The sequence below is a fragment of the Grammomys surdaster genome, unplaced genomic scaffold (genome assembly GCF_004785775.1).
Source record: "Grammomys surdaster isolate TR1022 unplaced genomic scaffold, NIH_TR_1.0 576, whole genome shotgun sequence".
NCBI lineage: Eukaryota > Metazoa > Chordata > Mammalia > Rodentia > Muridae > Grammomys > Grammomys surdaster.
In genome coordinates, this window is record NW_021604995.1 from 218,091 (window position 1) to 239,403 (window position 21,313).

At 48.0% G+C, this 21,313-nt stretch overlaps 2 protein-coding genes across 2 annotated transcripts; both read right to left on the reverse strand.

Annotated features, from left to right (window-relative positions):
- Nucleotides 1–4,979: 4,979 nt before the first annotated feature.
- Nucleotides 4,980–5,978, reverse strand: Rnf225 (ring finger protein 225). Its single transcript, XM_028781886.1, has one exon. The coding sequence runs from the start codon at nucleotides 5,976–5,978 to the stop codon at nucleotides 4,980–4,982; it is 999 nt and encodes a 332-aa protein (XP_028637719.1).
- A 972-nt stretch (nucleotides 5,979–6,950) lies between these two features.
- Rps5 (ribosomal protein S5) lies at nucleotides 6,951–11,594 on the reverse strand. The gene is made up of 6 exons (XM_028781889.1): nucleotides 11,498–11,594; nucleotides 10,619–10,727; nucleotides 8,035–8,244; nucleotides 7,770–7,898; nucleotides 7,147–7,245; nucleotides 6,951–7,069 (listed from the first exon to the last, which is right to left on the reverse strand). The coding sequence occupies exons 2-6, from the start codon at nucleotides 10,724–10,726 to the stop codon at nucleotides 7,001–7,003; spliced, it is 615 nt and encodes a 204-aa protein (XP_028637722.1). The 5' UTR covers nucleotide 10,727; nucleotides 11,498–11,594; the 3' UTR covers nucleotides 6,951–7,000.
- Nucleotides 11,595–21,313: the final 9,719 nt, after the last annotated feature.

The following is a 21,313-nucleotide window of genomic DNA, read 5'->3' on the forward strand; positions in this document are numbered from 1 at the left end:
AGAAAAATGAAAGGAAGGAAGGAAGGAAGGAAGGAAGGAAGGAAGGAAGGAAGGAAGAAAGGAGTTTCTCACCCCATACAGGCCTTTATCTTCTTCCCCAGCTACTCCTAACAGAGTCTTCTGTGAACAGCTCAGGCCTAGGAGAGAGGGGGTAGCTTCCAAAACCTTCTCAGGGAGTCTGGGACAAGGTTTTCTTCTCTGTTCATACCTTGTGTGTGTGGAGGGAGAGCTGGGGACAGGGCTTGGGGAATGATCATAATAGGTGAGGCATTGGCCAGGTATGGTGGTGACTGTCTTTTACGCTAGCACTTGGGAGGCAGAAGAATTGGATCTCTGTGAATTCAAGGCCAGCTTGGTCTACATACTGAGTTCTAGGACAGCCAGGGCTCTGCAGAAAGACCCTGTGGGAAAAGAATAAACCAAATAGATAGTACTTAAGGCACTTTAAATAAGTAAATAGAACCTGAGGCTTTGTAGTCAGAATGGTAGATGTGTCTGCCTAGGCCCCTCAACTGCCTTCTGAGGTCTGTCCTTGTTCCCAAAATGCCCTAATGCTGCTGCCTCTGACACACTAACCTCATAAAGCTCAATAAATACTATGGATGAATGAACTCCCTGTAAGTGGCTTACCGTCACTCATTTAATAGAAAGCTCAGGGATACACTTGGGAGACAAAATTGCTCCCACCTCCTGGGGTCCAAAGTATCATGACCTAGAAGGAGGAACAATGCTGGAATAGAGCGTCAGGGAATAGAGTGGATATCTGACAGCGTGGTGTGGACAGAGGGTCCAGAGCCCAGGAGGAGGAGACGGGCTGGGCTGGAACGATGGCTCAGATGGTAAAACTTATAGCCTAAGTTTAGTCCCTAGAACCCACATGATAGAAGGAGAAAATGACTCGTGCAAGGCGATTTATGACCTTCACATACATGCATGGCACGTGTGCGCGCGCGCGCGCGCGCACACACACACACACACACACACTAATAATTATAAACATGATAATTCTTTTGTTTTTAAAAAAAGGAGATGGTGGGAGCTGGAGAGATGGCTCAGCAGTTAAGAACACTGGCTGCTCTTCCAGAGGTCCTGAGTTCAGTCCCCAGCAACCACATGGTGGCTCACAACCATCTGTAATGGGATCTCATGCCCTCTCTGGTGTGTCTGAAGACAGCGACAGTGTACTCACATACATAAAATAAATAAATAAATCTTTTAAAAAAATAGAGTGGGGATGGTGAGGTGCTTTTTAGAAGGAATGAGAAGAGAACCCACCCCAATTATCCTGTTCTGTGAGGTTTCTCTTTTTCTTTTCATTTCTTTCTTTTTTCCTTTTTAAAATTAATTAATTAACTAATTAATTAATTTGAGACAAAGCCTCTCTCTATGTAGCTCTGGCTATCTTGGAACTCCCCATGTAGGCCAAGCTGGACTCAAACCTGCCTCTGCCTCCCCGGTGCTGAGATTAAAAGCATGAATCACTATGCCTGACTTACCATGAGGTTTCTTAAGGTCCACTGTAGGCAGTGGTAGACAGGGAGTCACCAAGGTAGTAATTAGCTGATGTCATGGGCTCTGTCACCAACTTCCTCTTAGAGGAAGAGAGAAGGCCCTGGGTTTCAGGCTCCAGGATGAATAGGGGTGAAGATGCTGTCGTCCATCTAAGAGGCAGTAAATTGAGACTAGAAATGAAGGGCCTTCAGCCGCTTTTACATTGTCCACTAGCCTTTTTGAGGGTTATGCCAGCTCATCAGTGTAAATGCAAACACAGCTCTGAGGTCCCTTCCTGGACCCCTGGGCCACTGTCAGGCTGAACTCTCCATCCCCCTTTCTGGCCCATTCAGACCAAGTCTACCCTTGCCCACCCCTACTCGCCCAGGTTGGGATGAAGGAAGGCAGGGGTGAGGGAGGCCAATCTCTGAGACCACATCCCCCACTCAGTGGGCTAAATAGTGGCCTCCAAGAAAACATTCACGTTGTAATCCTTGGAGTATACCTTATGAGGCAGACTAGACTTTGTAGTTGTGATGAAGAGTCTAAAGATGGGAGGCAGTGACTGGCGGACAGGTCTGTAACCCCAGACGCTCAGCAGGTTGAGACGTGAAGGATTCCAAGTTCAACAAGTCTGGCCTGGAAAACTCAGTGAGACTATCTTAAAAATAAAGACTCGCCGGGCAGTGGTGGCGCACGCCTTTAATCCCAGCACTTGGGAGGCAGAGGCAGGTGAATTTCTGAGTTTGAGGCCAGCCTGGTCTACAGACTGAGTTCCAGGACAGCCAGGACTACACAGAGAAACCCTGTCTCGAAAACCAAATCAAAATAAAATAAAAATAATTCAATCCAGGCATGGTAGAGCACGCCTTTAATCCTAGCACTTGGGAGTCAGAGGACGGCAGATCCCTGAGTTCAAGGTCAGCCTGGTCTACAGATAGAGTTCCAGAACAGACAGGGCTACATAGAGAAAATTTGTCTTAGAAAATAAAACAAAAACAAGCAAATAAACAAAAAATCACCACCAACAACAAAAAGTCAGGGGCTGGAGAAATGGCTCAGTGGTTAAGAGCACCTGCTGTTCTTGCTGAAGACCCAAGTTCTGTTCCCAGTACCCACATATGGCAGCTCACAATTGCCTGGAACTCTAGCTTCAGAGAACAGACCTCTCTCACCTCCTTGGGCACATATGCAGAAATATACATAAACATAGTACATAATTTAAAAATTTTTAATTAAAAGTATAAATAAAAATTCAAGCCAGGCGGTGGTGGCGCACGCCTTTAATCCCAGCACTTGGGAGGCAGAGGCAGGCGGATTTCTGATTTCGAGGCCAGCTTGGTCTACAGAGTGAGTTCCAAGACAGCCAGGACTACACAGAGAAACCCTGTCTCGAAACCCCCCCCCAAAAAAAAAATTCAAAAATATCTGGACACGTAGATCAGTAGTAGAGCGCTTGCCTAGCATTCACGAGTCCTCGAGTTCGGTCCCCAGCACGCCCCTTAACCCCACACACAAATCTTGAGCTGAGTAATTGTCTTAGATTATCTGGCCAGGTGGGTCCAGTATACTCCTAATATTTTTATGAGTGAAAGAAGATAGCACCAATGTCAAAGACATTTGGAGATGTGTTGTTGCTGGATTTGAGGGAACCACAAGCCAAGGAAGGTAGCCTAACTAGAGACTGGAAAACTAAGAAACAGAATCTCCCAGAGTCTTCAGGAGGACCTGGGATTGTTGGCTTCCCAACTTGATTGATTGATTATTGTTTTTCATTTTAAGACAGGATCTTACATAACCAGGTTGGTCTCAAACTCACTATGTAGCTGAGCGTGGCCTTGAACTCCTGATCTTCCTGCCTCTATCTTCCAAGTGTTGGCATTACAGTCCTGTACCACCATACTTAGTTAGGTACCTCAGTTTTTGTCCCATGATAGGATCTTAGACTTCTGGATTGCAGAACTGTGAGGTAATGTATGTGTTTCTAAGACATGGAGTTGGGGAAAAGTTGTCACACCAGCCAGAGAAAACTAACACAGACCACTCACCCTGCTCCCCTCTGGATCAGCCTGTGAAGCTGGACAGTGTGGTTCCAGTGATCCCAGCCCCTGTGGGTGACGTTGGCACCCAAGTGTGAGCCAAGAACTGGTCTGGGAAGATACACCCTTGGGTTCCCTGATGTTCTTCCTCTGGCTTCATACTTGGAAGAAGCAGTTGAGTTGCTCCCACAGACATGCTGGGGCCCATGGCAGCTGGGAGCTTACAAGCTTAGTGTGCCCATGGGCATTTCCAGGCTGCCTCTTGGTCATCTGTGATGCAGTCACTCCCTGGCAACTGTTCTGAAGCAACCAATGTCTGGTGCTGAGGACACACAGGTAAAAGAAACCACACAGAAGCCTCCAGATACATAGAAATCACATTTCATTCTGAAAAATGCTGCCCATCTTTAATATACAGTGTCTCATGCCAGGTGAGATGAGGTAGGACATGGTTTTCAGAGGCCCTTTGATCAGCCTATGGAGAGAGTAGCTGCCTTCCTCCAACTCTGTCTAAGCAAATAAGGCTTTTGGGAGGAAGACAGGAGCCATCTTCCACAGAGGTGGGCACTGGAAAGACTGAGGCAGAAGGAAGACTAGCAGAGCTGATGGAGCCCAGGAGTAGCTAACAGCATTTCTCATGTTAGCTAGGGAGGGCCAGACCTTCCCCCATTGAATATTTCTGTGTGAGCTACAGGAAGCCTTGACTCTCTAAGCCTTGATGACCACAACTGTTCTACAACATATTGAGTCAGACCCAGAAGTCAAAGTCCAGAGGAGAAGTCGAGGTTCCCCAGATCAGTTTGGGATTTACTTCTCAAATGGGAGCCAGTCTTCGGGAGCCAGGGCCCTCCCCAGCCCTAGCCTGGCTACATCTGCCCCTCCAAGTTGGAATCTTGGTCAGGTATGCAGGTGCTGAAGTTTACAGACTGGCTGTGGGCAGCAAGACGCACGATCAGAACAGCTGTTTTGTCCACCCAAGATGGGAGCCCCAAGCCCCTGCAGTGAGCCCAAAGGATCAGTAGACCAGAGCCTTCAGTCTCCAGAGCTGGCCAGGAGTGTCTCCAGCAGGGGGCTGTGCTGGTATAACTTGAAGCGTTCCTAACAGCATTGCATCAAGATCAAGGCTAAAGTGCCCTGACACAGTTCTGTGTAGATGACACTGGGAGAGAGGCCGCCTGGACTTCCACAGAGATGAACATCAGGGGCACCCCATCTAGACCTACAAAGGTATGCCGTTCATTAAGGTCACAGCCAAGAGTACCTTCAGCTGGATGGTCAAAGGAATTACAGATGTTATGAGAGGATTCCTGTAGAATAATTACTGTGGTTTGAGACAGCACGTGTCTTTCCGTTCCTCGTTTCAGAGAAATGGGCACTTTAGTACGCATTTTCTTATTGCCTTCCAAGAAGTCCCCAGGTCAGGAGACTATGCCTGCAGCGTGGAGGCATTTATTTTTGCAATTGCATCCTCTTCCCATCAGCCCGAGCCTTCGGGTTCCAGCTAAGTTCAGTCTCTGCCTTTGGTGTTTGATCCGGTGGTAAATCCGGGATCTCCTGTGTCTCTACCGGGTCCTTGGTAGCCTCCTCAAGCTCGGGCATGTCCTTGGTAGCCTCTGGCAGGGTATCGTCCAGGTCGAAATCAGGCTTTGTGGGGCGTCGTGTCCAGGCATGGGTCCAGGGTGCCACTGGCGTGGGCCGCGGTGAAACCCAGAAGCCATTTTCAGGGGCCAGTGCCACAATCTGAGGTCGCGCACCGGAGTTGGTGACATGAGGAATGAGAAAGAAGATGTAAACACCAGAGACCACGAGACCCGCGGCCACCAGCACAGCCAGCGCCACCGCTGCGTTGAAGGCCCATGCTGGACTGCTCAGGGATAGGCGACGTGACAGCGGGCGGCCGAGGCGCAGCGGGGGTGGAGGCGGCGGGGCGCGCACTGTGCGGCTCTTGCGTGGCCCAGGAGACGGAGGTGGTGGTCGCAGGTACAGGAGCCCCCGGCGTCGGTCAAAGCGCACAGAACCCTGGCGTGGCAGTGGCGCGCGCGCATCGCGAGGCAGCAGACTGGGCTGCGTGGGCAGAGCGGGCAGCCCCCGGCGCGGGGCCAAGCGTGTGGGCGCGCGGCACATGGGGCAAGCCACTGCATCGCCGCCACCCGCAGTAGCCAGCGACAGGCGTGCCAGGCACTCGAGACAGAATACGTGGCCGCAGTCTAGGCGTTTAGGCAACTTGAAAATGCCGTCAAAGGGTGACACGCAGATCAGACATTCCATGGGGGATGCGGGGGGCAGAATGGGGCCTGAGCCAGGGGTGCCATCGCCCTCCTCCTCTTCTGCATCCTCGTCTTCGCCTCTGCTAGGGGTGTTGGGTACAGAGAGGGTACTTGGGGAACCGGGGCCAGAGCCCTGGGAAGTTCGGTGGCGGCGGAGCCAGGGCAGCCGAGGACACGGCATTCAGATTGGACCTATGGAGAGAAGAGCTCAGGTAGGAACCTGGGGGTTGTTGACAGATTTACAAGGTTTTAGAGAGGAGTAGGGTAGGTCCAAGGAAGTAAAAAAGTGAAGGCGGGGAGTCCTTGTTTTGGACCTATTGTCGCCAAAGGTCTAGAGAGAAACTAGGCAAGACTGAAGCAGCTTCAAAGATGTTGAGAATACATCTTTGAGGAGATCCAAGAACATCAACTCCAAACTGAGTAAGAATGGCCCTGTAGAGTAGTACCAAGACCCCAGGGAACACTCGCTATAATCCATCACCTGGACCACAGGACTCCCAAGCCAGTGTAAAAGGTCCCCAATAGCAAAGAAGAAAAGTAATAAATTCAGGTTAAGAGAGGTAACTCCACAAATGACCGACTCTGGCTGCTTTGCAAGACACCCACCTGTAGACACCTTTCCTTGTGTGGGATCCAAGTGTCTCTTCTGTTCTGACCCCAATTTCTGGCTTGCCTGCCACTAGGTAGCTATGTGCCTCTCCCTGAAGGAGTGCACCTGACCTTGGGCCAACCCTCCAGGTTCCCACATACCTGTAAAACCCGTATGACAACTTGCCCCGCCCCCAGGCCCCTCCCACTAAGTCTGATCTATACCAGTCATTGGGGTAGGGGCTGGCTGCTAATGGTACAAGACTGACCATTCTTCAGAACTTCCAGTACTGGTCTCCATGGGGGCACTAACCACACTAGGAGGGAACAAACTGGATCTACCTAGACCAGACCTAACACAAGGCCTTCATCCCCAATACTTGCTCCTTTCCTGGGCACCGGGCTTACACCCTCTGACTAGCACTAGTCCTGAGGTGCTATAATTCTGCAGGTACTTGTCATGAAAATACAATTCCCACCGGTGAACACTATGCCAGGAAGGTGAGCATCCCCTGTACCAAGGGAGGTACCCTATGCCCTAAATGATTAGACAAACACACAGGAAGGTGGAACTGTCCCAAAGGACACACAGTTTATTAGGCAGCAGCTGGGAAATCAGCGGTTAGACTTGGCCACACGCTCCAATTCATCTTTCTTCTTGATGGCATAGGAGTTGGAGGAGCCCTGCAAGGACAGGTGATTAGCTCTGAGTGCTGGACAAGCCCCCAGATGCCCAACCCGAGTGGTATGCCCTGACCCACCTTGGCAGCATTAATGAGCTCATCTGCAAGGCACTCGGCGATGGTCTTGATGTTCCGGAAAGCAGCCTCACGAGCCCCGGTGCACAGCAGCCAGATGGCCTAGACAAAACAGGCAGGGCTCTGGCCTCAAAGGGTCCCTCCTGCCAGTGACCTGGGACCCATCTTAACAAATACCAGCCACTCACTCACTACATGTGGGAGTTGATACCTTATCATATAGCTGGATCAGAAGGCTGAGAAAACATGGGCCAACTAACAAAAAGACTTAAGAACTGCCAGCAAAATATGTGATGCTCTTGACTGGAACCCTTGATGTCCCCATGGTACTCAGGCATCAAGCAATCCATGCCTTTCAAGTCGCTAAAACTACAGGTAGGTGTGTGTGTCACCATGCACTACACTCATCCATGGATGAAGAAACAAAACAAGGCCTGCTGTAAAATACACACTAGGGATGAGATGAACCAGACCGGGAAGGCTGGACGACCACCTGCTCCATACAGAGTGGAAATCCAGGAAGCGTTCCTGGAGGAAGTGAGGTTCCTGGTAAATCATGCAAGACAGGACCCCACCCACTCATGCTGATGGCTCCTGCCACACCCCTTCACAAGCCTCTGACCCACCTGATTCACTCGGCGCAGTGGGGATACATCCACAGCCTGCCGCCTCACTGTCCCGGCCCGCCCAATGCGTGTTGAGTCTTCTCGAGGGCCACTGTTGATGATAGCATTCACCAGGACCTGCAGAGGGTTCTGAGAGAAAAGGGGGGGTGTGAGCCTGATATCCACCCTAAACCTCCTCAACTCTAAACAAGGTGACAGTGTCATAGGTGATGAATCTGGCATGTATACCATGAAGCTTTGGTATGAACCACGGACAAAACCTTACCTCACCAGTGAGCAGGTGGATGATCTCAAAGGCATGCTTGACAATTCGTACAGTCATGAGCTTCTTGCCGTTGTTCCGACCATGCATCATCATGGAGTTAGTAAGGCGCTCCACGATGGGACACTGCGCTTTGCGGAAGCGCTTGGCAGCATACCGTCCAGCACTGTGGGGTAGGTACTTGGCATACTTCTCCTTCACAGCAATGTAATCCTGGGTGGTAAAGAGAGGAGCAGTCAGTAGTGGGACCAGCCTCACATTAGAGGATACTGAGAACTAGCTCAAGCCATGGCATGTCCCCAGCAGGTTGTGAACATGAGCTTTAAGAAAATAAAGCCAGGGCTGGAGAGATGGCTCAGCAGTTAAGAGCAGTGACCTCTCTGCTAGAGGTCCTGAGTTCAATTCCCAGCAACCACATGGTGGCTCACAACCATCTACAATGTACTTATACACTTTTCTAGTGTGTCTGAAAATAGCAGGTGCACTAATATAAATAAAAAATAAATCTTTAGCCGGGCGGTGGTGGAGCACACCTTTAATCCCAGCACTTGGGAGGCAGAGGCATGTGGATTTCTGAGTTCGAGGCCAGCCTGGTCTACATACAGAGTGAGTTCCAGGATAGCCAGTGTTACAGAGAAACCCTGTCTCGAAAAACAAAAACAACAACAAAAAATCTTTAAAAAAAAAAAAAAAAGAAGAAAGAAAAGAAAACCAAACCAATGACAGGTTAAGTCAGATTCAGATATATAAAAAGGAAGAATGCTGCCCTGCTGGGTGTATACCTCTGTATCCCAACACTTGGGAGACAAAATGATCTCTGGCAGTTCAAGATCAGCTTGGTCTATAGTGAATTTCAGGACAGCTAGGGGTACACAGTGAGGCCTTGCCTCAGGGGGAAGGGGAGAGAGAACCCTTACTGTAACATGCAAACAAGGGATTTGAATTCAGTTTTTACAAGTATTAAGTAATTGCACTTTCAGTCAGATAGTAATGGCACACATCTTTAATCCCAGCACCTGGGAGGCAGAAGCAGGCGCACTTCTGCTAGTGTCAGGCTATTCTACACAGAACAGCCTGTCTGGGGTTTGGGGGACACAGAGAATAGCATTATAGGGGCTGGGGAGATGCCTCAGAGTTTGGCTGCTCTTCCAAAAGAACCCAGTTTCAATTCCAAGCACCCACATGGCAACTCACAACTGTCTGTAACTTCAGCAGATCTGACAACCTAACAGACAGAATGCACATAAAAATAACTACATTATTCAAAAATGTTACTATGGACATTTTATTTAAAAAAATAATTGAGACAGTATCCCGTGTAGCCCTGGAATTCACAATGTAGTAGTCTGAATAGTCTGGTCCTGCAGCTCCCCCTCCCCCGGACTTAAAGGGATGTACCACTGATTCAAGATGCTATGGACACCGTGGACTCCTCAGAGGGGAGAGCTGTCCCTTGTACTTTAAGGACACTTGGCAGATTATTTTGGACTACCTACGAGACAAACCCACATCTACTATCCTATCTGTTGTATATGTGTGTACACACTGCGTCTCAGTAGCAGCCTGTGTTGGCCTAGTATGTGAAAAGCCCCAGCTTCAATCCCTAACATGACAAAAATGATTGCAGACCTCCCCAAATAAACACACAAAAATAAAGACCGGACTCAAAGTCCTTTAGATTAATGCCTGGGTCCCTTTGTTTCCTTTCCCCCTCTATTTTGTGCATGCATACAAGTCAGGGGACAACTTGTAGCCATCAGTTCTGCTCTACCCGTGGATTCCAAGGGCTAAACTTACATTGTCAGGCTTAGTTTATAGGCAGTGCCACCTTACAGGCCCATTCTGTGGTATCTTTAGAGACAACAGACCTACTGGGCATATACACCTTCAATCCAAGCACTCGGGACAGAATGCAGATGATTAGCTTTCCCAACTAGACAGGGTTTCAGGCCATCCTCAGCTATAAGAGATTGCCTCAAAGGGGGATATGAGGACAAAAGCAAATAGTTCCCATACTAATTTAGCCATAAAATAACACCCATAGCCAACTGACATTCTGCAGGGGAGGGCAGCAGGGAACATCTCATATAGCTCCAACTGGTCTCACACTCAAATTCCTCTTGCTGTAGGCTGATAGTAACAGCTTACCAACTGACTTTTGAGAAGGCTGCCAACACTGTTCAGTTGGCTAAAGCCATCTTTTCAACTGATACCCACTAACTGAATATACAAATGAAAAAGGATACCAAGCCGGGTGTAGTGGCACATGCCTTTAAGTCCAGCACATGGGAGACAGAGGCAAGATCTCTGAGCGCCAAGCAGGCAGCCAGGGCTACACAGCAAGACCCTGCGTGACCTTGTTTTGAGAGACACAGGATTAGAAAGACGGGGGGGGGGGGGGGGGGGCCGGGGCAGCATAACATCTTTTAGTGCCAGTTTGTAATAATGCATCAGTGTGGTTGTCCAAATATTGCTCTTCTACCTGTCTTAAACATCCACTGGTTGTTTTTGTGCCCTTAACTGGAAGGGTTCACACCTGGTCTCAATCAAAAATCATCACAGAGAAGAACCATTAAGTTCCTTTTACCTGTAGGGAAATGTCGTTGATCTGCACATCATCAGTGCTCCATTTCCCAAAGAGCTTGATGTCTGGGGTCTCTGCCACCGCTGGTGTGGCTGTTTCCCACTCAGTCATTCTGGGGACAGGATAATGGCAAGAAGAAACCGTTAGTGCCCAGCCATGCTGAAGCAGTCACACTCACCCCAAACTCTTGAGACTAACTCCCACTTTGTGGCGAACTGGGAAGTTAAGGGGTGACCCAGAAAGCTTTGAACACCTCTCCAAACCCAGGAAAACCACTCAGTCGTAGGCAGCATCTGCTCTCTTCTCAGGATTCCAAAGTAACCCAGCAGTCACCAAGCTAAACAGTTTGTACATGGACCACGGTATGATGGTTCATGAAACCATATAGATACCCACCAGCATCTAGCTCGTATCAGACTCCCATTGTGCACGTATAAAGCTTCCACCCTGGGAAAACCCAACAAACTGTTTTCAACGTTGCATCAGTAAAATATGATGATAAGGACTAGAGTATGAATACAGAAGGACATTGAAAAAAAATGTTTCCGTCCCAGGCTGACTCTAGAAACAAGGGACTGTTACCGAACAGGAAACGAGTACTGAGTTGTCACAGTACTAAGCGAACCTATATTTATGTTTGTCGTATATAACCCAAGTGATTTCCCTGGAGTCCCGAGTGTGCAAAGTATGAAGTCAAAACCGAGCAAACGGGAGGCGAGGAGTAACTCGGCCCGCGCGTTTCCCTAGGCACTTTTTCCCGGAGAGAAGAGGTGAGGTCCAAACGGTAAGACCCAGGCTTTGGGTTCCGCCTCCGGACCCTCAGATGTGCTTTAGAACACTCACGGCACCTCTGCTGAACTCCGTGCCCCTCCGCAGCCTCACCTGAGGGCGCAGACCGGGCTTCTTAGTCGCTCGGCGTGGACCACGCGCCGTCCTGACACAGACAGGAAGAGGCCGCGCGCAGCGGGTCAGCGCTTTTAAGTAAAGTGAAAACTTCCGGGTCAGAGGTCGGGACGCACGCGCAGATGAAAACGGCGTGCTCACCAACCAACCAAGCGCTAGGATGGGCGGTGCTAGTGGAGCTGTGTAGAGCATGCGCACTTTTAGAAACAGCGCCACACCCGTTTTCTGGCGGACGTCTGCTGTACTTGCCGAGCTTGTGAGTCGGCGCACATGCGCAGAAACGTTCGTGAAACCGACACCGCCATTTCTAAATAGTGCTGACGTCCAGTCCGTGCTCACGGTTATTAGGCTGTAAAACCGAGGGGCCATGGACAGTGGATTCTTAGCTAGGGCAACCAGCTCGGCTCATTATTTCTCACCAAAATAGTGGAGTCGGATCCTGTGCGATCCGGGTTCACAAGCACGGGCCCCACCCTCTGCCCTCCCGCTAGCCGTGCTCGGCGGGTCCCAGGCTTCCGGTATGGGATCACTTCCTTTTTTATCGCTCTGGCCACTGTTGTCTGGGCTTTTTTCTCAGGTCCAATCCCGGACACTAGACTCCGACCGCCAACCTTGTGACCCTCTCCGGGGAGAAATACATAGAGGGGAGTACTGGAGGGCGGACGGGATCGGCAGCTCGGGGATTTCTCGGGTGACACATTTATCTGAGCTCCCAGTGATTTAGTACTAATAACGGAGAGACGTTGCCAGCAGGTTTACCCCCAGGGGTGGTTTTCTTTGGTTGTTTGGTTTGGAGACAGGGTTTCTCCGTGTAGCACTGGCTGTCCTGGAACTGGCTCTTTAGACTAGGCTGGCCTCGAACTCAGGGATTCACCTGCCTCTGCCCTTCCTGACTGCTGGGATGAAAGGTGTGGGCCATCACCTATTGGCTCAGAAGTGTTTCTCTTACAGAACAAAAGGAGAAAAGGGAGAGGAGAGAAGAGGAAAAGAAAAGGGAAAAGAAAAAAGAGTTTCTCACCCCACACAGGCCTTTATCTTCTTCCCCAGCTACTCCTAACAGAGTCTGCTGTGAACAGTTCAGGACTGGGAGGGAGGAGTTAGCTTCCAGAACCTTCTCAGGGAGTCTGGTGGGACAAGGTTTTCTTCTCTGTGTCTCAGTTCATACCTTGTGTGTGTGGAGGGAGGGAAAACTGGGATGTCAGGAATCTCACCAAATTAATTTTATCGTTGTTGTTGGGGATGTCACCCTACTTATCTTTGAAAGCTGTCACTGCACCACAGTGGTTGATAATGGATGTTTTTATAGATTTCGTGAGCATTACGTATTAGATGACAGAGGCAGGTGAGGGGCACCTGAATGTGGGCCATGGGTTAAGAGAAATACTGCAGAAATTGATTTGCACAGATAAAATTAAGTTTGCTTAAGCCAGATATGGTTGTGCACACCTGCCATGCCAGCATTTGAGAGCTGGAAGCAGGAGGACCAGAAGTTCAGGGCCACCTTCCACTACACAGTGAGTTTAAGGCCAGTTTGGTCTACATAAGATTCTATCACAGCCGGGCGGTGGTGGCACACACCTTTAATCCCAGCACTTGGGAGGCAGAGGCAGGCAGATTTCTGAGTTTGAGAGTTCGAGGCTAGCCTGGTCTACAGAGTGAGTTCCAGGACAGCCAGGGCAAAGCCAATAGCATTATTACTAATATTTTGAGACAGCCCCGTTATGTAGTCATGGCTAGCTTTCAAATTAGTCTTTAAACCAGGCTGGCCTTGAACTCATTGATCTGCCTGTCTCTGGCTCTCTAGGATTGGGATTAAAGGGATGCATCATTACAATCAGCACCCCTAAAATTCTTTAAAAATTTTTTTTTCCCTGTAAGTAAAGCATGCATGCTTTACTTACATGGGGTCTAAGGAGGCCAGAAAAATGTGATGGCTCCTCTGGAGCTGGAGTTACAACTGGTTATAAACCTCCTGAGGTGGGTACTAGGGATGGAAACTTTTTAAAAATGACTGCTGAGCCATCTCTCCAGACCCCACCCTTATGAATTCTTGGAAAGAGCTAGAGTGTCACTTCCATAGGTCTTGAGCTTCTGGTGTTACTTTCTTCATGCTAAATGGAGAGACCTTGTAGGTCCTGCTTAGGTTGTTTCATCTTTAAAAGCATGATGTTTAGCTCCAGCCTGGGCTCCCCACTGTTGTGGGGCATCTGTCAGAGAAGAATACCTTGATGGACATGTATTTAAGCCAATAGAAAGTCTGTATTAGCCAGATGGGGACTGTACTGGGTGTTTGGGATCCCTGGATAGCCGTAAGCCTTTTTCAGGGTGAGCTTTTTAAGCACAAAAGCCATATGCTGGGGTGATATACTTTATTTAACAAGAACAGTTAGCCAGAAGTGGAACTAAACTACAAAAGCCAAAAAGTAAGGTTAGTACATTTATAGACTTTCCCACAACTATGGATTTTGATAGGCTGGGTCTTTGTTTTTGCAGTTGGTAGTGTCTATGTGCTGTGTTTTATGACCTGAATTGTACTTACATCTTGGAGTCATTTGTTCTAAGGCCTGGGGGCTTATCAGTGGAAGACATCAGGGTATTGTTGGTTAGCTACTCTGTTGCCAGGGCTACAATCTTGCATTCCTACAACTTCCTGTCTCATGATGGCCTTTCATGGGCCTTGCTGATGATCCTTGCCCGTTCGTGTAAATCATTTACCTGATTTTCATCTAGTTTAGAATGTGTGGGGTATTGGATAAGTCCAGCCACCTGGTAGAGACCAGTTCAGGCCTGCTGAGTTCCAAACTTGGCCTTCCATCCATGACAGATCCATAATCATCATTCACTCTGACCTGGCTATCATTTTCTGTCTAGGTGGGTGCTCCTATCCCTTCAGAAAGGTCTGTTCCTGTTCTAATGTTAAGACTGTGAGCTTTTTGGACTAGGATAGTTGCAGATGTAAGGATCTCATGATAAAATTATCCTAGATTATTGAGATGGCCCTTAAGTTATATAACAGTTTTTGTAAAGAGACAGCACCTTTGCCTACCATGTAAGAAGCTGTTAGATTCCCAGCACCACCAGAGGTATTGTGTTTGGCCATTCTCAGAGCCAAGAAACCACTATTTTGGGGGGCTTTAGCTGAGCCCTCATGCAGGATTATACAATCCACACTTAACTGTTTACCCTCCATCACGGGAGGGTGGGAAGAATCATAGGACTCTCAATTAGGTATATAGTTGTATGTAACTCTGCCTTAATTGCATGTGGTCCTCGAGGGGCTGGAGTATATAGGCCAGGAAGAGTGGGGGAGGAAGGCTCTATCTGGGCAGCTATGGCTATGGGTAAACACTCCATTCTACTGGATAAAAACTTTTCAGATGGGGCCTGTTGTGGGAGAATCCTTGTAAGGAAATCCAATAAACTCATACTGGTTGCCTACCGTGGGCTTTGGTGGAATGTGCCTTGGTTTGCATTGGAACCTTAGAAGAATAGGTAGATATTGCATACATCTTCCTCTTGGAAAGACTGTAGTAATTGGGGCGGGGGGGGGGGAGTGGACGGTAGAGAGGTCATGTGGCTGCAGATGGAGAGATTCGATGGATGTAGCCACAAGCCAAGAAATACCTGGAGCCATGAGACGTCAGTTTAGGGTTCTTTTTGTTGTTCTTGATTTTTTTTGGTCTCTATGTAGCCCTGGCTGTCCTGAGGCTCACTATGAAAACCAGGCTAGCTGCCAAATCACTGAGATTCTCCTGCCTCTATCTCTCTTGGAGTGCTAGAATTAAAAGGGTGTGCCATCACACGTAACACCACCAAAAGTTGGAATTGATATGAAAACATCCTTTGCTACAGCCTCCACAGGGCATGGGACCCGATCTTTGAACTTGGGACTTACAAAGGAATAAATTGCTGTTGTTTTAAGCCATCAGCCACAGGAAACTAAAATGCCTTAGAAACCCACCTCTGCTCTCGTTGGCCGTTGCCTCCATCTTACCTTGGAGAGACTCCTGACAGCCTCATGACTCCAGTCTGGATTGCCAGGCCCCCTCATTCATTGGCCCCTTCCTAGTTAGACTCAAGCGATGATAAACCTCTTGCGGACTCTATGTAGATATTAGGAGTCTAGGAATCAGGACATTTGCTCTTCAGGACATCCTTATGACACAGACGTCCCATTTTACATAGCCATGACAGACCAGAGAGATGGGGTAACAGAATCACACAGTAAAAGGACTGAGAGTTAAGGTGGCTGTCTCTAGAGCATGACGTCTCTTATCTTACCTGGCCTATCCTTCCCCCAGCATCATGTCTCCTACAGCTCTGCGGGTACCTGAATTTGGTCCTTTTCTATGGACCTGGCATGACCTAGGGAAGAACTCATTCTGCTCCTCAACCTCTTCCAAGTCAGTTCTGTATATTGTACAGTTGTGTTGTTACCTGTTGTAATGAGAAAGGAAGAGGAAACAGGAGCATTGGCATTGCAGCTACAGGCACAGGAAAGCCCACCTCAAATGAAGGCGCAAGGGGGCTGGAGAGATGGCTCAGCGGTTAAGAGCACTGACTGCTCTTCCAGAGGTCTTGAGTTCAATTCCCAGCAACCACATGGTGGCTCACAACCATCTGTAATGGGAACTGATGAAGACAGCTACAGTGTACTCACATACATAAAGTAAATAAATAATTAGAAAAAAAAAGAAGGTGCCAGGAGTCGGCGACTTAAAAGTTGTCCTTTGATCCCATGTATGTTGTTGAATGTGCATCCCTGCCCCAATAAATACACCTTAAAGATGCACCTTGTTTAAACAAAATGGGGTTAGTGAGATGGCTTAGGACACACCCACACCCACACACGAGATTAGTGAATGTAATTAAAAATAAATGAAAAAACAGACTGAACCAATGGTAGACATCTCTGCGCTACCCTAGCTCCTGCAGGACAATCTTTTCTCTCCCTCTGTAGATTCCATGGCAGACAAGCTGACTATTCCTGATGCTCTGGGCCTTTTATTGCTGCTATAACCAAACTGTATGCCCAACCAAGCCTGGCCCCCCGTGTGTGGGAGGCATACTTGTTACAGGAAAAGGACTTCAAAGCAGAATATCATGGAATTCTGTCCTCTGGGCAGGACATGGCTATTGCCCTCAAACTGTCAGCAACGATGATTACCAGGAGACCCTTTCTGCCAAGGAAAGGAGAGGGCCTTTATGAGGCCACTCTCTTCCCTGAGGATTTATGGACAGTTAATAGGTTGCTCGGTAAGAGAGAGAGATTAGCTTCAGTAAGGTAGCCACCCATAATTTGCTGATGCTCCAGTTAAACGCATGGCTTTATCAGGCTTTCTATTTTGTTGTTAGGGCCCTATCTAAAGTGAGTTGATGTTTCTCACCTCTCCCCAGAAACAGTTCACACAACAGAGACAGGTGCAGTGACTGGGAGACTTGCTTTCAAGCCTCTTCAAGACACTTCACATAACTGTAAATTAGGACCATGTGTTATCAGGGTGGCTCAGTGAAACCGGGGAAGGGCTGGAGGGATGATGTTGCTGGGGTGGTAATGACAAATGGGATCGAGTCCCCCCCACAACTGGAACACTGGGGTGAAGAACAGAATTGGCTGGGGATGAATCTCAGTGCTGGAACACCTGCTTAGAATCTACCAGTGAGAGGCTGAGATGTGGCTCGGTGTTAGAGCCCTTGCCCTAGCATGCACAAGACCCTGAGTTCTGTCTTCATCACCACCACCACTTGCAGCCTGCAGGAGCCATGAGTGCTCAAATCGAGGGGTTTCTGAACTCTAGAGCTTCAGGATTAGACTGCAAGGCCCTACTACTCTGGTTTCCTCTCAGTTTACTCTGCCCCAGCTTTAAAGGGATGGGGCACTCTTTGTCAGACTGCTGTGGGAGATTGATTCTGTTTCATAGCAGACCCCAGTGGCTGACTCAGAACCTCCATTTTGGAAGCATACGTGATTACCTCAGTCATCTGTGTATTCATTTTGTTGGACCCTTGCTCTCCCAATTGGGCCCAGGAGCCTAGGAAGAGGAGCTGTTCCTCCAGGATCGTGCCTGGTGTCATTTGTTTGTTCGTTTTTGTTTTGGGTTCTGATCCTTTTGCATGTTGGATAAACACTACCTCAGAGCCACAGCCACAGACTTCCCCACAGGATGATGCCTGTATAGACTGAAGGATTATATCGAATGTCTATATGTATGTTCCAGCTAACTGCAACTGTTGGCAAGTGACCCAATTTATTTTATGTTGATGTTTTCATGAAACAGAGTCTCACAGCCCAGCTTGGCTTTCAGCTCAATATGTAGACAAGAATGACTGTAATGTACATTGTATTGGTAAACAGTCATGTTCTGTTTTTTTTTTTTAATACAATCTAAAAATGCAGTTTTTTTTTCTGTTTAGAAATTATATTTACAGACTGGAGAGATGGCTCAGTGGTTAAGAGCATAGACTGCTCTTCCAGAGGTCCTGAGTTCTCAGCAACCACATAGTGGCTCACAACCATCTGCAGTGGGGTCTGATGTCCTCTTCTGGTGTGTCTAAAGAGAGCAATGGTGTACTCATATACATAAAATAAATAAATACTTTTTAAAAATTAAATTTATTTATTCACTTATAGGGAGGCATGTCTGGAGGTCAGAGGACTGCTTACTGGGAAGTTGAATTGTCTCCTACCAGTATGTAGGTTTGGGGATTTAACTTAGGTTGTCAGGCTCAGCAGCAAACCTTGTAAAACAATTATCTTGCTGGCCTGTTAGGGCTATTTGAGTTCACTTAGAAGAACAGTCAAGGGGCTCAGAGGCTAAGAGGCTGCTCTTCCAGAGATCAAATTTCAATTCCCAGGAATCACATGGTGTGGCTCATGAACATCTATAATGATATGTGGTGTCCCCTCTTCTGGCCTGCAGGCATACATGTAGGCAGAACACTGTATGCATAATAGATAGGATCTTAAGAAGAACATACATATGTATCCTACCCCATATTTATTTATGTTGGATTTCAGACCCAGGACAAACAGCTGAGATGCCTATTAATATACCAAAGAGGGACCTGGCCTCCAGGTTCTAGCCTCCCTCAGTCCCTACCTGTTATAGGGTGTGGCTGGTCCATCTCACCCTCTAACCTGAACTTTCCAAGCCAGGGGCTAGGTTTCCTCTCTTCGAGAGGCTCTTCACTATATAATCCAGACATTCTGTCTGTCTGTCTGTCTCTCTGCATTTCTCTCTTTCTTCTCCCTCTCCTTTGTCTCCCTGTCTGCATGGTGACTTCCCTGGCCTCATTCCTTCGGACTGGTGAACCTACGGGAAAGCTGCCCCCAATAAACCTGCTTTTATACTTTTTAATGCTGCACGAATTGGCTTATTTTGTCTACAGAGATAACTTATCAATTTATATTTTGGTTTTCTTGAGACAGACCTATGAAGCCCAGTCTGGTCTCAAACTCCCTATGAAGCTGAGGCTGACCTTAAATTTCTGATTATTCTGCCTCTTCCTCCTGAGTATGGGATCTAGGGTTTTGTGCATGCTAGGCAAGCATTCTACCAAGTCACCTGGACCCCAGCTCCTCACTGGGTTTTCTAACTCAGCACATTGCATTTATGGCTAGGCCTATCCTGTGTATTTCAGGATGCTTAGCAGTATCTCTGGCGTCCATCCACAAAATACTAGTAGTGTTCCCTGCTCCACCACAGCCTTGAATGTCTCTAGACATGGCCAACTGTTTCCTATAACCCAGAAGTGTCCCCAGGTTGAGATCCACAGACTTACATAAATTTACTTGCTTTTACTTAGAAAAACGAGAATAGGCAATATTAGAAATGTAAGACGAGCATTAAATGTTGGAGTCACAAACATAAATACCAGGACAACTGGACTTGTGGCCTTCTTTGCTCCAGAGGATTATTGGCAAGTTGGCTTAGCAGGTAAATACTTAGTAGCAAGCATGATGGCCTGAGTTTGATAGCGTGGATTCACAAGGTAGAGGTAGAGGATCAGCTCCCACAAGTTGTCTCCTGTCTCCACAGGTGCTCTAGGGCTCCAGGACATATTAGTGTGCATGCCCCCACATTCCACTAATTAAATAAATGCAAAATATAAAACAGAACAACAAATCCATACATGAACGATTGGAGCCTGCCATGGTGATGCATACCTAGTCACAGGGCTTAGGAGGCTGTGGCAGGAGGATGGTGAGTTTGAGGATAGCATAAGATAAACAGGGTCATCTGTTTCAGAAATCCAATGGGGGAGGGAGGAGACAAAGCTTCTCCCCCAAATGCCCCATGAACAGTTTCCTGTTTCCCAGCGTGACAAAGTAGAACAGTGATATAAAATAACACACGTTTTCTTACAGCACAGAAGTCAGAATTCCAAAATGAGTGCTTTACTAATATGAAGACAGTGTGTGTCACTGGGGAAACAGATATAGAAGATGCAAGCCTGGCCTACCACACTGAAGCTTCTCCAGAAAGTCTTTGTCCTACAGCTTTCAAAATCTGTGTGTGTATGTGTGATTTTTATTTTATTTTATGTGGGTGTGTATTTTGCCTGCATGTATGTATGTATACCATGTGCCTGCTTGGTGCCCATAGAGGTCAGACATCTATAATGGATCCCTGTTAACTGGAGTTATGGATGGTTGTGATCCACCATGTGGGTGTTGCAAAACAAACCCATATCCTCTGGAAAAGCAGCCAGTGCTTTTAGCCACTGAGCCAACTCTTCAGGCCCAGCTCTCAAGATTCTTGACCAGTCTGGGCTATATGAAATCCTGTTTCAAAATAACAAAATCAGAAAAAGGTAGAAAATACAGGATAGATTGTGTGTGTGTGTGTGGGGGGGGTTTATGAAAATCAACAAAAGGCAGTTGGCTTGACCAGGTCATTCTACAGGTCATTATATCCAAGACCAGGAGAATAGGTTTCACACCACCTTGGGGGCTTTGGTTTTTCTTTTCTTTATTTTTTTTGAGGTGGTGGTGGTGGTGTTTTGAGACAGGGTTTCTCTCTATAGCCCTGGCTGTCCTGAAACTCACTCTGTAGACCAGGCTGGCCTTGAACTTAGAAATCTGCCTGCCTCTGCTTCCCAAGTGCTGGGATTAATGGTATGCGCTGAAACTGCTCAGTGTTTTGGTTCTTCTTTATGCAGGATGCACATATAGTTACCGAGGGAACTCCACATCTAGAGATGGGATTTCACTAGCCTGGATACTGGGACATTTTAGTACTTTCCAGTAGTCTTTCAACATTTACCTGAGCCTGGTGGGAGATTGGTAGGCCGTTTCTGCGGTCACCATCTCCTTGTTAACGTAGGTTAACAGCCCACTGGGGATGAGAGGCGTGTCTGATTCTGTTGCCGTTAATTCCTCCTCCCCAAATCAATTTACGGAAGGGATGGAATAGAACGAGGAATTTCCCACGAGGCCTTGCGCTGTCCCCCCTCCCCTGTTCTTGGTCTGGTCCCAACACCTAAACGACGGAGGTGAAGAGGATGTCGCTTCTGGTTCTCAGCCGATGAGTATGTGACATCCTGTTTAGTCCGGCAGCTCTGGTCTTTAAGACGGAGACCTTCCGTCCCTTACTGGGGCTGCCATTCTCTCCCCAAACGTGGGGTTAGGGAGGAGACGCGAAACAGCACACTTCCGGATCTTTCGCTACGGTTCTGCTCTGCGTTTTTACTAGGGCTATCCAGTTCCCTGCTGATCTGAAGGCTTCCTGGACCCCGTAGTGGCTGGGAGATTGAAATTCAGGAAGGGACTCCGGCCTATTACCAGTCATGGTA

Bases quoted from the DNA above. Each gene is read 5' to 3' on its own strand.
- Rnf225 (XM_028781886.1), bottom strand. From the start codon at position 5,978: ATGCCGTGTCCTCGGCTGCCCTGGCTCCGCCGCCACCGAACTTCCCAG.
- Rps5 (XM_028781889.1), bottom strand. From the start codon at position 10,726: ATGACTGAGTGGGAAACAGCCACACCAGCGGTGGCAGAGACCCCAGAC. The intron at 8,245-10,618 runs GTAAAAGGAACT...TTTACCACCCAG, and splicing joins TCAACGACATTTCCCTACAG to GATTACATTGCTGTGAAGGA. The intron at 7,899-8,034 runs GTAAGGTTTTGT...CTTTTCTCTCAG, and splicing joins TCCACCTGCTCACTGGTGAG to AACCCTCTGCAGGTCCTGGT.